The 15,880-nt window shown below is 42.2% G+C and overlaps 1 protein-coding gene across 2 annotated transcripts in view; it reads left to right on the plus strand.

Annotated features, from left to right (window-relative positions):
* LOC148023467 (methionine-tRNA ligase, putative / methionyl-tRNA synthetase, putative / MetRS) overlaps positions 1-15,654 on the plus strand; it is a 73,479-nt gene extending 57,825 nt beyond the window's left edge. For both annotated transcript variants that reach the window (XM_087696440.1, XM_087696441.1), the window contains exons 15-17: positions 14,071-14,327; positions 14,746-14,847; positions 14,922-15,654. In XM_087696440.1, the coding sequence (XP_087552566.1) occupies positions 14,071-14,327; positions 14,746-14,847; positions 14,922-15,152 (590 nt within the window). In that variant the 3' untranslated portion in view covers positions 15,153-15,654. The remainder of the gene's footprint in view (positions 1-14,070; positions 14,328-14,745; positions 14,848-14,921) is intronic.
* Positions 15,655-15,880: the final 226 nt, after the last annotated feature.

The following is a 15,880-nucleotide window of genomic DNA, read 5'->3' on the forward strand; positions in this document are numbered from 1 at the left end:
AGGAGGATCCCTGGAAGAGTGGGTAAGCACTGGGCCCCCAACCTACCTTTAGGAATAAAAAACTGAGGGAATTTGTGAGCTGCTGGGAAGGGGGGGTGTTGTACACATCTTGACTTGTATTTGTGTCCTGACTTTTCTTTTTCATGGGTCTGTGTCTGGAACTTCTAACAATGCACTTACAGAATCAGATTGTTTGTAGTTAATGTACTTAATGACAGCAGGGTTATAGACATTGATATGTACAGGAGTTAAGAAGTCAGTCCATTACTCTCTCTATAAGCTGACACCACACATGATGTGTTTGCAAGAACATACCAACATAGATAGCACGAACATGTTGCCAATTATAGTATATACTATACGGATGTGAGATAGTGGGACTATGAATCACTCAAATCACCACTTAGTTAGGTGAGTCAAAATGTAGCTATTCTTGTCCATCTAAAGCCCTGAGTTCGTTATCTACATGGGAATGCCTAGGTTTTAGCAGTCAAACTATGTTGCAGTGATAGATTTTGTCATAGAATCACTTGGAAACCCTAACCATAGCCAAGGCATGCGATTGTGATTTACAAGGCTTTTGGGTATATTAATCCACATTATTTTGTGTGTAATTTCTAACCTTGTGTGGTGGAGAGTAATTGTCTGGGCGTGTACAGTGGGCAGTGGAAGGCCCTAGCAATGTTTTAACCCATTCAGTAGGGAAGGTAGCACATATGTCATAAATTGACTTAGCTCTTAAGACTTAAATGGTTGTACAATGTGTCCAAGCCCCAAGTGATTTGTAAAGCTCACAATGGATGATATCTTTAGTGTTGAATGACGAGGATAGTTGTTAACTATCAAGAAGTGTCATGGACATGGGTAAAATATGGATTGCATCCCTAGTCATAGGAGAGGTGGAGTTGATTGTGGGGTGGCCCTTCAAAGGGTGGATAGCTATAACCAACACCTATTTAATGAGTCCTTTATTAATGAAATTTTCCGTGTGCCTATCATCAGTTCTCTCTTGGCTCTCTTGTTCATTCATTTTGGATAGGTCTCAAGGTGGTACACAAGTCAACAATGCCCATTCTAACTCTAGCCTCCTCTAGCATTAAATCTACTGTAGTTGGCTCTCTTGTCCATTCATTTTGGATAGCTCTCAACGTGGTATACAAGTCAACAATACCCATTCTAACTCTGGCCTCCTCTAGCATTAAATCTACTGTAGCTGTAGCCTATGCACATTAACAACCTGCGTAGCTCACTTTTGGCAGCCATACCTAGTTGCAATTATCTATTATTATCTTTCATTGTGAGCTAGATAAGGTGAAATATCAATATGTCAAGGATGAGGATTTTGGAGGAATCTTTGATCAGACTAAATATTCAAAGATGGGTTTGATTAATGGAAAACTCTTTGTCATTAGGCCATCAAGAGAAAAAATCAATATAGAAAGTCACTCTCCACCGTGTGTAGGGCAAAGGGAGATTGAAGCAACAATAAAGGCTTTGGAGGCTTTCTTTTATTGGCTTACTTTGAAGTGGATACTAAAACTTTTGTTTGAGAGTGCATAATCTATTAGAAGATAAGAGGCCAAAGCATTGGATAAAGGGTACTTGTTGGCTGCCCAATGGTCCACCAGGACCAGGAAAGGCGGATGGAACCACTTTGAATATATGGTTTGTTGCTTATAAAGTATTGTGCTCTAGGAGGAGAATGAAAAGGGATGGTTAGATTCAATCACATCATAAAATAGACAAGCTATCTTGACCACTTGCGGATGTTAGTGATGAAGGAAAAGGGTGAAGAAGTATGGAGGTGTGGTGATAAGTTGATGAAAGAACTATTGGTGGAAATACCTCAGGATTTGCTCAAGGGTGGTCTGCACAATGAGATGTGTAGATTAATGCTACATGATGAGAATGCACATGCAATAGTTACCACTTGGATAGTGTCCCTTGTGAGTAAAAAGGACACACTTGTGGACTTGGAGAAGGTGTATAGTGCAAGGTTGGCATTCACGGCAACAAAGCATTAGGATGCAAAGTGGTACACCACCTCTTAAGTATCATGTGCTTAAAACCTAAATATGCATCAAAGACAACATGAGCTAATACTAGATAACCTATTGTAGGTTCAAAGTAAGGGTCGAAATTAAATGTAGATAAACTAAGCGTGAAGCTATTTGGGAGGGAAGGGTGAGAAATGTGAAGGTGAATGACAAGTACCAAGCTCTTGCTCAAATGAAATAGAGGATGAAGGATTACCTTGTGGAAGATCTTTGAAGACAGGGTTGTTTTCTAATCCATATTGATATCGGATTGGGTCTCCTAGGTGACTTATAGTTGTGAAGATATGCTAGGGTTTGCATTAGGAAATATAGAATGTACGATCATGATTGAAACACAAAGATTGAGACAATTATGTACAAAACTCAAACCCTAAAAGCAAAATGCAAAATGGAAAAATACAAACACAAACAAGGAAGAAAGACAACTCGGAAGTGAATGAATCAATGCTATAAATGAAGAGAAGAATGTACAAGATGTTCAAGGGCAGAGTTGTCCACTAGTTGGTGGTTGTTGTGGGGGCAGATTGAGGCTTGAGGGAGGTGTTGATGTGTATCCTCTAGCGGAGTCAGATCTTGAGTGCTATCCACCTGTTGGAGAGTGGAGCAGAGGTTGATGAAGAAAAGCGTTGAAAACACAAAAAGGATGTGATGAAGATGAAGGCAGTTGATTACTGGCAACATGGGGGGGTTGGGCAACAATGTAGACCATGTAGGAGCACTTGTTGGAGGTTGGATAGCTAGTGGAATCTATTTATAGATGTGCTTTTGTGGTGTTGAGAACCATTGTGAGAGATGAAGATGAGGATGAAGCACCTCGATTAAAAGAGCAAGGTAGAAGTCACTGCCATGATAGCATCAAGAGAGAGACTACATGATCCACCTCGAGAGGGGAAGCCTCCATGCTGGTAGAAGAGCAAATCTCCTAGGAAGATGAAACCATGAGAGAAAGGATGCAATCCATGTCTTCAACCTAGAAAGGACCGGTGCAAACATGCATGTTAGCCCTACAGTGACATATAAAAACTTTGCAAGAGAAATTAGAACCTGTGAAATGGAGGTTAGTAATGAGATCCTCCAAAGCTAAACAAAACAGAAAAGTAAAGTTAAACGAAACATATGCAGGGAGTGTGTGTGTGTGTGTATGAGTGAATGTAGTGGAGAATTGAAGAAGCAAAAACTAAGGATGTGGCCACCATCACGAACGTCCGTCAATAGGTTGCTGCCAATGAAACACTTGATAAGGTGGAGAAGTGATTTTAGATGGAGGTGTAGAAGATGACCTAGCAATGGATGCAAAGAGGATAATGGGTGAGGGTAGGTAGAATTCAGGGTGAGAAAGAGAAAGTGCTAGGAGTAGAGATGGAAGATCCAATTCCTAGTGTGTTGGATGCGAAAGTGGAGTGCAATCCGAGGTTGTGGAATGATAAAGAGAGAAAATCAAGGTGTGGATCAAAAGAGGGTGGGATGGAATGGATTTGAGAAGAGTGGTTTGCATGCTCAAATGAAACAAAACATGTAGATATACTTGACGAGGGATGCTTGCTTCGAGAGCCCTCTCTATTGAAGTTTACATACCGAAAATTATTTGGATCTTGCACACCAAAAGAGAAACAGGAGAGGGTTTTGATTCATATGACTCAAAGGGGTTGTAGGAATGTGGCATTGGGCTTGGTTGAGATGAAGAAGATGGGTCATTAGTTGTCCCAAATGTCGTATGTCCACCATGATTTGAGGGGTGATCAATCTCACCCACCGGTCCACAAGTAGTAGTAAAGTTGGTAGGAGGGTTGTAAACTCAGCTTTCCACGATGCGCAAGTACTCTTCAAACTTCTCCTATGCCAAGTGATTGAAATATGTTATAGGAGAAGAAGAAGAAGGTGAAGGTGAAGATGGGATGTTGTCTTTTTGGTCAAGTCCATAATGCCTCCTCAGGGCCTCCAATGATGAAAAAGCTTGATAAGACATCGTGGGACCTTGAAAAGGAGGAGTTTGAGACATTATGAATTAGTTATGTGTCGTTTGTGTACCTCACACAAAACCGGGCCTCCACAATATCGACGGGATGCTCTTTACAAGAGCACCAACTCTAATACCATGTGAATACATGCTAGGGTTTGCACTGAGGAAGCACAAAATATACAACCATGAATGAAACACAAAAACTCAGACAGTGACGTGCGAAACTCAAACCCTTAAGATAAAACGCAAAAACACAAACACAAATAGAGAAGAAGGACAACTCTAGAGTAAATGAATCAATGTTGTAAATGAAGGAAAGAATATACAAGAGAGTCAAGGGCAGAGCTGTCCAACAACCGGTGGTTGGGCTGAGGGAGATATTGATGTGTACATTTAGCGGAGATAGATCCTGAGTATAGTAATCATAAGTCGGAGTAGAGGAGTGCACAACGGAAAGAGAAAAGTAAACTTGGAGAGGAGACAAAGAGAACGTAGGAGAGAGAAGGAACAATGTGATTGCGAGAGAATGAGGAGAGCTGGCTGATCACGAAGGACCAATGATGGATAATGGATAATGAAAGTGAGAGGGTAGGCCACTTATATATAGGCAAAAAGAGGGAAAAACTTGAATGCAGTCAAACCCCTAAAAAATAGCCAAAAGTACACAAAGAGAAATGCACTAATGTGCCCTCTATCTAAAGTGTCTAAAACACGTAAAATGAAAGACGAAGACATTGCTTGAGCTCCTCATTTTCTCATGTGACTTGGATTGAGACTCACAAGCATGAGATGGCCACACAAGATACACATGATTGCTAACACCCCCTCTTAGATTGTGGATGTGGTGGAAGGCTAAAGTTTAGAGCTCCTTATTTTCTCGTTTGGCTTAGATTAAGGCTCATAGACAAGAGATAACCACACAAGACACACATGATTACTAATGCCCCCTCTCAGATTGTGGATGTGGTGGAAGGCCAAAAGAGATGCAAATCCAAGGGTGACAAGAAAAGTGCCCATGCCAATGTAGTTTGTTGATGAAGAAAGCCAATCAAGTAGCAAGACTCTCTCTTCATATAAACAACTGATCAAATGGAAGGCCACCAAAGGGCAATGGAAGTTGAGAGCTCTCAAATGGATCACTCCAGAAAACTTGAGTTGGAGATGGGTGAGCCAAGTCTCTAACCCAACTATGAGATGATAGTGAGGAACTATGGAAGGTGCCAAAAGTTGCATAGAATCAGTAGGGACCAAGGGCTAAGCGGCAGGGAATGATGGCTTGACGATGACGAAAAGGGGTAGCCACATAAAAGAAAGACCCAAAGTAGACTAAAAACCTCGATCCTTACAATCTTGGAAAGCCCCCTTTGAAACACACAGAGCCAAGAAATCCACATGCGCATCGCCAATATTATCCCCCTCTGAAAGGGATGGGAGGTATGAGGGAACCACCAAAGGAGATTGGGGGCGGGGGCGGTGGAATGAAACTTGTGGAATAGATGGTGCATAATTTGGAACGAGTGTGGTGATAGAAAACTACCTCGGAGGGCCTTGCACAATGGAAGGGGAATGGAGTATAGATAGCCCCCTCTCTAGCCAATGTGTCACAAAAGTGGCTCTTGTAGAAGAATCCTTAACAAAGATGGTTGGCTTAGGACTTTCAAGTCGAGGAAAGGCATGAATTGAGAAAAGAGGGAAGTCCAAGTCACGAACATATAGGGTCTCAAAATTTAGAAATGGAGCTTCATGGACTGTCAAACAATAGAGGCATGGTGCCAACACTAGTAATAGACAGAGAAGAAATGTCACTAGTAGTGATGATACCCTTTGACAGATGGAGATCTTGGAACGAAGCACCTCGTGGAGTCATGGAACTCGATGCACCACTATCAAAGATCCAAGGTTGCTGAGAAGAAGAGAGTCAAAGAAGGCTCCTCTATGTGATAAATGTGTAGAAACAATGACTCTAATCCAACTATGAGATGATAGTGAGGAACTATTGAAGGTGCCATAAGTTGCATAGAAACACCAAGGACCAAGGGTTAAGCAGCAAGAAGTGGTGTCTCAATGATGAAGAAAAGGGGCAGCCTCATAAAAGAAACACCCAAAGTAGACTGGAAACCTTGAAGCTACTCCTCACGATCTTGGGAAGCCCCCTTTGAAACACAAAGGGTCACCAATATCGTCCCCCTTTGAAAGGGATGGGAGGTACGAGGGAACCACTAGAGGTGGTGGTGGGGGAGGGGATGGAACTTGTGTGATAAATGGCGCACGATTGGGAATGGGTGTGGTTGTAGAAAGATGCCTTGAAGGGCCCTACACAAAGAAAGGGAATGGAGCATAGATAGTCCCCTTTCTTGCTAACTTGCTGCAAAAATGGCTTTAGCACAAGAATCCCTAACAAAGATAGCCGGCTCGGTGAAGACCGCAGGTCTTGAGTCTAGGAAGGCCATAAACCGAGAGGAGAGGGAAGACCAAGTCAAGAACATATAGGCCTCTCAAATGAAGCTTGATGGACAGTTAGACAATAGAGGCAAGATGCCAATATCACTAAGAGGCACCGAAGACATGTCACCACTAGTGACGATACCCTTAGATGAATGGAGAACCTGTAGCAAATCACCTTGGGGAGTCATAAGATTGAAGGAACCACTAGGAATGAGCCAAGGCTAGTCAGAGGAAGAGACAATGAAAGAATGCTTCTCCACTTGATAAATGTGTAGAAACGTTGACTTGGTGGAAATAGCATGTGATGAAGTAGAGATAGACGAAGGCTTCGATGTAGATCCACCCTTCGCTCTCAAACGAAGGTGAGGGTATATCCTCTAGCAATTCTCCTCCAGGTGTGAGGTCTTTCCACAAAAAGGATATGTTGAGGAACATTGACTCGGTGGAAATAGCGGTTGATGAAGTAGAGGTAGACAAGGGCTTCGATGTAGATCCACCCTTTGTTCTCGGACGAAGGTGAGGGTATATCCGCTAGCAATTCTCCTCTAGGTGTGAGGTCTTCCCACAATGAGGATATGTTTAGGAACATTGACTCGGTGGAAATAGCGGGTGATGAAGTAGAGGTAGACGAAGGCTTCGCTGTAGATCCACCCTTTGCTCTTGGACGAAGGTGAGGGTATATCCTCTAGCAATTCTCCTCTAGGTGCGAGGTCTTCCCACAATGAGGATATGTGGGATATCCTGTCTGCTTCCCCACAGCTATATCAAAATCGGAAGATGATTTCAACTTCTTTCTCTTCCCTTTGTTCTGCGTGGCTTGTCTTGTGCTTGTAGATCAAACCACATAAGCTCGGCCATGTTTACGGGTTGAAACCAATCTATGGCTCACATAAAGCAGTAGTTCCTTCAATTAATACCTGGTCGTTTCTCTCACACACACAAACATAGAGACCTCACTCCCTCGCTCAACACCAGATTGGCCTTGAAGACTGGCGCCCCTCTCAGTATTTCTTTATCAATTAAAAGATGGGAAGTTACAAAAACGAAATTTTCCAAAATACTTAACCTGTGAACAGTTGGTTTTCATCTTTTTTGAGTAAATCCCAGTTGCATAATGACAGTTCAGCATAACCAGATCAACATCCCTTTTAGGAAAGCATTTTCTGTGACCAAAACTCAATGATTCATGTGCAGAATTGCAGTTTGTAAGTCTCTGAATTCGCTGTTCTTAGTGTCCAGATCTTTGAATTCACTGTTCTTACTGTCCAGCATGTTTAGAACAACATCCCTTTTAGGAAAGCATCTTTTGTGACCAAAAGTCAATGATTCGTGTGCAGAATTGCAGTCTGTAGATCTCTGAATTCACTGTTCTTACTGTCCAGCATGTCTAGAACATCATCCCTTTTAGGAGAGCATTTTTTGTGACCAAAACTCAATGATTCGTGTGCAGAATTGCAGTCTGCAAATCTCTGAATTCACTGTTCTTACTGTCCAGCATGTCAAGAACAACATCCCTTTTAGGAAAGCATCATTCCAGCATTAAAACAATCCCACAAATAGCACTAAATCAGAGCTGAAAAACCTTGTTCCTGTGTGGCATGGTCATTACTTTCTTTAGTTCCTGCATTGCAGAAGCCAACAGTTGCTCCTGAACCTGGGTAGTGAGGCTCTTGCCTTTGCAAAAAGGCAAAAAAAACATAGAACTGTACCTTTGATGGAATCAGCCCATCATGCAGAGCATTTCCTCTGAGAATAGAGAGAGAGTTGACTAGAGAGAGCAAGCTCTACCTCCGTACATGAGTTAGAGTCGAAGAAGTACTCTCCATAGCTGATGTTCTTCCAGCCATCTGCCCTTAGCTCCTCAAAACTTCATTCTCAGATTTGCCCCTTATGCCTATTACGTTTAAAAAAAAATACTCTTTCTCTCTCTCTCTCTCTCTCTTTGGAATTAGTGCCACATGGCATACATGTAACAATTTTCTCGTTTAAACCTTCCGGTCTAAAGTTCTTTATGATTGGTGCAAAATTTGGGCTTTGCACCGACCAATGAATTAATTCTTGTGCAAAAACGAAGATAATGATGCGAACAGATTTTGGGGTCCAAAAATAGTAACTCCCTAAATTTTAGGCATGGTGACCCTTGCAATTTTCAAGTTATTCTGAGCAACTTTTATCATTGCAACCTTATCAAAAAGTGTAATGTGGCTCAGTTACGGTGAATTTTATTCCGTGAGCATTCTTACATGTGTATCTTTTGTGTTGGCTAGGCTCATTGTCTTGCACCATCTCCAGTAGCTAAGCACACAGTCCCAAACCACTGGCATTCTATTCTTCAGTGCCCATTCAATATGGAGCCGGTCCTAAGGCTCAGACAAACCATTAGTCCAAAGGCTCAGACAAACCATTAGTCCAATTTGTGCCAATGGCTGCCTCTTCTAGCCATGTAAAGATCCCGGCTTAATCCAAGAGACTTGTGGGGGTAAAAAGCAACAGCAACTAAAGAAAAAAAGAGAAATAAAATATTTATATATGTAAATAAGGAAAGCAATTGCAAGACGTATCACCAGTGACACGGGCTCCGCAAGAATCTAGCTCATTGTGATGTGCATCTTGCTCAAGTAGTAATGGGTCTAGCTCCTCCCAAGTAAGAGTCTCCTAACTATAGTAAGTGAGAAGATTGGTGTAAAAATCATCATATCTCAATGACGGAAGATGTGAGAAAAGTGTCATAGTTAGGTTCTCCGAAGAAATGTCTATACCAAGGAATGAAAGCTCATGTTGAATCTCTTCCATCTTGTGGATGTGATCCCTCATCGTAGGGGAATCTGTGACAAAGAGCTCTCGTAGCTTCAAGTCAAGAGATTGGCGATGCCTAAATGTTTGGATGTGAAAGAGAGACACCAATCTTCTCCAAACCTCTATAGTAGTGCGCAAATGTCTAACATGCATGAGCACAAAATTTGTACAACTCAAAAGGAGAGAAGAGCAGGCTCTCGCATACAGTTGATCACGTAAAGCTGTTGAATCCATAGTCACATCATCATGAGGACCCATGGTCGGTTGGGATATAGGGATTGTAACAAAATCCCAAAGGTCACATTCATCAAGGGGGCACTCCATGCAGCACGAGTATAGAGGGTAGTTCATCCCATCCAACTTGTCGGATGCGGAGAGTGAGGGTAGCATTGACACCTGCTCAAGAGATGCCATCAATGCTGATCGGGGACTACAAGTGTCGGAAGAATATAGCGGCAAAGAGTAATAAGATGCCGGTCAGTCTTAATGATCTTGAAACACATAGCATACATGTTTCCTTCAAGAAATACTTGCAAGAAAACAAAGAAGATGCAGCCACTAGAATAAAGGTGGGCAATAAGAGGTGTCCTCAGGATAATTGCGGTCCGTTGGGCCACGGTATAGAAGATTGATTGGGGCAAGGTAGATGGGGGATATTTGATGCTGAAGGGAACACACAATGCTAGGTAGAGAAAGGAAACAATAAATGCAGAGGAAAACAAGTCTTCAACCAAAAAACTTAGCCAATAAGGGTTAGTCAAGGACCAGGAGTACTCGAAAAACTAGTACTTGTCGTAAATGAAAATCTGCTCTGATGTGGGCCTGCAATGGAGGTTGCCCAACATCAAAAAGCAGTCACCCTGGTAAATAGGCCGCCTAATTGAGAATAGGTACTGCCCAGCTTGCAAATGTGCTGGCCAAGAGGACCGATGACCTACCTACACAAAATGTAGAGATATAGGGATTGCCGCACAAAAATGGAAGTAATGTAGGGCCTGGTTTTGCAGCATGTGTGGTGGGAGACTGCTTGTAGAAAACGTAGGTCTGTTTTGGTGTTGCCCGGCCAATAGAATGACTGCCTAACCTGTTTGATACTGGTTGGGTGCAGTAATGGTGCTGCCTAGCTTGGTAGAGCCCGCATAGCAGCAAAAGTTAAATCTGCCATGGTAAACACAGCCTAAAAACAGTTGGAAACAGGCCGTCCTACCCTATTTGACTCCAAGTGTAAGGTTTGCAACATGTGGGAATGACGCTTGGCAAGTTTTGTCGCGGACCGCATGCTCCTCTTCTAGATATCTAGCTCCCACACGTGGCTTTGATACCATGTGAGAATGCGTAATGGAAAGAGGAAAGTGAACATGGAGAGAAGGAGACAAAGAGAATGCAAGAGAAGGAAGGAACAATGTGACTCCAATGGTTGAAGGTGCGCCGCCACAATCAGCCTTGACTCATGGGTCTATGTGTTATTGTGGGTGCCAGACGGTAGCAAGGGAATGAGAGAATAAGCAGGGCTGGCAGATCATGAAGGATCAATGATGGATAATGGATATTGAAAGTGGGAGGGCAGGCCGCTTATATATAGGTGAAAATAAGAAAAACCCTAAATGTGATGAACCCCCCAAAAAGTAGCCAAAAGTGCACAAAAAGAAATTCACTAATGTGCCCTCCATCTAAAGTGTCTAAAATACATACAATGATAGATAAAGACAATGTTAGAGCTCCAAGTGTCCTTGTTTGAGTTAGACTGAGGTTCAGAGGCAAGAGATGACCGCACAAGACACACAAGACCACATAGCACCAATCACTGGGGGCTAGATAGCTAGGTGAAGAGACCTAATGGCCCAAACTTGCAAGACAAGGATGGGGCTGAATGGTGGGCAGCTGTCTATTTATAGTCGTGGAAGGATCCTCCCAAATTAGGGTTTTGCATGTGGAACGTAGAAACTCTCTAGAACCACTCCCCGTTGAATGAAACTTTTGGTAATTTATTGTTTGGGGGTTGTTTTAAAGAGTTAATCAGTGGGTAATGAATTTTTAGCTCAACAACAGTTGGCGGTCTTTGCATAACTAAAGAAGCAATGTAGACATAATTACACTCACACAAAAATGGATTGTAAGAACTTGCCACAACACTTTGATTGTGAAGAGTTTGAACTTCTGGCCGTGTCTTGAGTGGATAGTCTTTCCTCAACTGAGAGGTGATCAGCCTCGCAAGTAGAGTGCTCCGATGGAGATGCACCTTGTGAAGAAATATGAGACGAAGAAGAGCTAGGCCTTTGTGAACGATCCCTAGAAAAGTTAGCAGGTGGAGTGTTGTTCTCCAAATCAAGATCAAAATGCCTCAACAAAGCCTTCATTGAAGGAGTAGTTGGAGAAATCATGAGAGGATCTGAAGATGGAGTGGTTTGAGCCATCTTCAGTTAGCATGTGACATATAATGAACAAACCAAGCAATCCATGGTGGCCTTAGGTAACTCTTTAGAAGAGCACCGGCTTTGATATTGTGAGGAGATATGCTAGGGTTTGCAAAATAAAACATTGAGTGTACAAAGAGAATTCAAACAAAAACGCAAAACACAAAATGCAAAAACACAAACAGAGAAGAAAGAGAACTTTAAAGTAAATGAACAAATGCTGTCAAACAAAGAAGTGTACAAGATGCTCAAGGGTATAGTTGTCGTACAACTAGTGGCTCTCGTGGGAGCAGGCTGAGGGAGTAGTTAGAGTGTGACATATTGGAGATGGAACCCAAGTGTTGTAACCACCAGTCATGATGTTGAAAGTGGAAGGGCAGCAAGCTGAAAACCAAAGTGCAGCAGTCTCTGGGGCTGGAACTGGTTAATGCAACAATGTAACCGGTTGAAGATGATGGCAGCTGATCATTGGAGGCTGTAGGAAGCTGAGTGACAGCAGACTCTAGAGGAAGGTGAGGATGATGCTAACTGGGCCTGCCTTTCAGTAAATGCAAGCTGCAACATGTATTACTAGTGGACGGACTGTAAATGCAGTTATTAGGATGGGCAAGGTCAGCAATATCTGGAGTAGGCAGCAAGAGTGGGCAAAGGGCATTGGGGGGACTGTTGATGATGTGGCAGCAGTCATGATGGCTGGACAGGCACTAGGAGAGCTGATGGTTGAAACTTGCAAGATGAGGGATATGGCTGAGTGGTGAGCAGCCGGTTTATTTATAGATGAGTGGATCCTCCCAAATTAGGCTTTGGCTTATGGGACACAAAACTGTCTCTAGGACCGTGCACCATGTAATGAAACTTAAGATAATTTACCTGTTTTAGGGCTGTCTTTAAGAGCTACTTGGTTTATATTACATTTTTTAGCTCAACAAAATGGTGGTGTTTAAGCCATCAATGACTGAATCAGTCTATAGACTCATTCTTTCCTGTTAAAAAGAAGTTCATTGCAATACATATTGTGAACTCATGCAGAACATCTTCAAATATCACCAAATGCCCTTACTGGCTGAGCAATTCGGTTCCCAGGATGGTGAGTCTATTTTGAGCTTTGTTTTATAATATGAATATCCACTTTGAAGTTTCCATCCAGTGTCCAACCACAAACAGATGGGCAATCAGAGTGTGCCAATTCTACAGAATTGGACCTTTCAAAGTGCACTGCCTTTTCTAATTCCTTCTTTTGTCCATCTTTTCTTTGAGACTAGCTCAAAATATTCCAAAAACAATCATGTCTTCTGGTCTATGTACAAATTCCTGGTAATTTGAACATACCCCTCTGAAGAAGAAGCACCTCATATTTCTAATTCTGATCCATTTTGTTCCCAGGAAGAAACTGTTTAAAGAAAGCCATCTCAAACTTTGTGCAAGTATTGGACAGCAATTCACGAACAAATTTCTTTTCTGATGTCGCTGCAAAGTGACATGGCAAGAATATAACTGACTGGCAGTTTCTGCCACATGGCAGAAGTTGATTCAATTTGATGATGGTAGCGTATGATTTCTGAACTGCATGAACAATTTTTGGGGCAGATTTCTGAAATTGAAATTTGTGGACCGGATGACATGGCAGCATCTCTTAGGACAACCTCTGGAATGGAACTAATTTGAAATTCAGAGATAAACCTGGGTTGAATTGATGTTAGGCTGATTGCTGCTTATTAGAATCAGAGTTTTCTTCTACACAAGCAGACATAGGGGTTCTTATGCATTGCAGCAGAGTGAACAGCCATGATCAGAATTTCTTCCAATTCATGAGAGATTTGGTTCGATTCTTCATGACAAGCTGTGGTACACAGGCAGAGGGACCCATGTTGATGGCTATCTTTTCCTGGAAACAGCTAGAGTTTTTCCTTCAATATGAAACCGTGAGAAGTGGAGAGGTGATTCAATGCACATTCAGCAGCAGAGGAAAGAGACAGCTGATTTCCCTGGTCAATTGTGGGTAAATAGTCCAATCTCCATACTGTATGTCCATGCCAATAATCATGGCCCTTAGGTGCAGACCATACATGTGTTTTTACATACCCCTAAAACTATGTTCAAGCTGTTCGGTACTCCTTTTTACGTCCTTACTAGAGAAGTGGTAGCTCACCCATAGTTTTCTGTTGTCATGATAGGAGGCTCATGTGTACCTTTATATGTCTCTTTAGTTTTTGTAGCTTTTCGGGCATTTGAGGTTCTACAACAGATGACCTGCTTAAATTTCTCCCGTCTTATGTTCTCCGTTTTATAGCTCTTTCTTCCGAATGACCCTTTTCATATTTGTTTTCTGGTTTTCACAAAAGGGCAAGTATCATTTCATGTTGAAAAGGCTAGTCTACACCTTGAATCTGTATTGCAGGGGCCAACGGTGTGAAGATTGGGAAAGGATCAACTGAGAAGCCGTCAGATTCCAAGAAGAAAGCTGCTCCAAAGGTTTCTCCAAAGGAGTTACCTGTAGATGTATCAAGACTTGACATTCGTGTTGGTGTTATCACAAAAGTACAGAAGCATCCTGATGCAGACTCTTTGTATGTGGAGGAGATTGATGTGGGAGAACCCACCCCTAGAACCATTGTTAGTGGTCTGGTGAAGTACATTCCACTGGAAGGAATGCAGGTAATGGGACCTTCTCATTAGACTACTTTAAGGTGAACGTACACAGTATCAATCATTATTGATCCACCTAGGTGTGTATAGGGCGGGGATAGTTACAGAAGGCATGTGTATCTCCAGATGTGCTTATTTGCCTGTAGGAAATTACATGGACAGCAATATGTAAAACAGGACTACATGCTGCAGGATTTCTTTGAAACATGGCCATATATTGTGATAGGGCCCATGTCATTTCTCATTTTGAGTAACTGGGTGCTAGGCTTGTAGCATGGTTTCCCTTCTAGGCTTGCAGTGTTGGGGCAGTGTTATAATATCTCATTACTCAGTAGAAGTGATCAGCCTTGCATAGTGATGAGATAGCAGGTGAATAATTGCAGGTGGAATAGCAAGGCTGACAAGTTCCTTGGGCTGTGTAATGTAGGGTCAAAGAGTATGTGTGCTTTGCAATCTTAAGCCTGCTACGATGAGGGGAATTAAATCTGAAGCAATGGTTCTCGCTGCCTCAGATGCTGATCACACCATGGTAATGAGATGTTATATGTGGAATCTCTCTTCTTCTGGGTTTTCTGTTTGTTGAAATTCCTTGCAATTGTGTAGGTTGAGCTCGTTACTCCTCCTGAGGGTGCCGTCGTGGGGGAGAGAGTAACATTCCCAGGCTTTGATGGTGAGCCAGATGAGATGTTGAACCCAAAGAAAAAGATATGGGAGACTGTACAAGTGGACCTTCATACAGGAGAGAATTTGGTTGCACTTTATAAGGATGCAGCATTTACTACTAGTGCTGGTGTTTGCAAAGTAGCATCAATCTTAAATGGATCCATCCGGTAGTGGTGCCCATTCTAGTTCCACTGGTGGACAAATTTTAAGTTTACTACTTTATTTGTGGAGATGCTGTTATTGGGGTTACGGTGATCGGCACTTCTGGCATGAACATGAAGTCTTGCTACATATCAGAGCGCCCTGTGATGACAGATATCTTGCTTGATCTACCTTGGCAAAGAAGATCTCCTGCGGAAAGGAAAAACTATGACCTTGGCAAAGATCTCCTGCAGAAAGGAAAAATAGTTGTTGACAGGCACCTAGAGGTCTATTGCAGCCTAATCAACCAGTTGAACAGTACTGATCTATCAGCCTTGGGGCAGTCAAACGGTATTATTATGAACTTCTATTCTTGTTCACTCCCAAATTTTGACACTAGTTGTAAAAGCTATCCAAAAAGATGATTATACTGCTGATTCAAATGAATGGGAGCTGTTTGCCTTCTGCTTAACCCATGATGCAGTTGGTCACACAATGTTATTTCTTGTATGGCTATAAACATGGTGGCTAATTTGTGGCATTTTGAAAGATTGACGTGAGCCTTTGTGGACACTGCAGGGATCCCTTAGGATCATAAATAACCATGATGGCTAATTTATGTCATTTTTTGAAGGTTTAGGTTAAGGCAAGGGGAGTGTTGTTTTAATCTGAGTATTTCAAGGTTAGTCTTGCATATAGAAAGGATTAATGTCTTGAAGTGTGGGTTAGATTTGTTAGAATAGATAATTATAACCAGT

The sequence above is a fragment of the Lygodium microphyllum genome, chromosome 16 (genome assembly GCF_053477565.2).
Source record: "Lygodium microphyllum isolate KBCC chromosome 16, Lygodium_microphyllum_v1.1.10, whole genome shotgun sequence".
Taxonomy (NCBI): domain Eukaryota; kingdom Viridiplantae; phylum Streptophyta; class Polypodiopsida; order Schizaeales; family Lygodiaceae; genus Lygodium; species Lygodium microphyllum.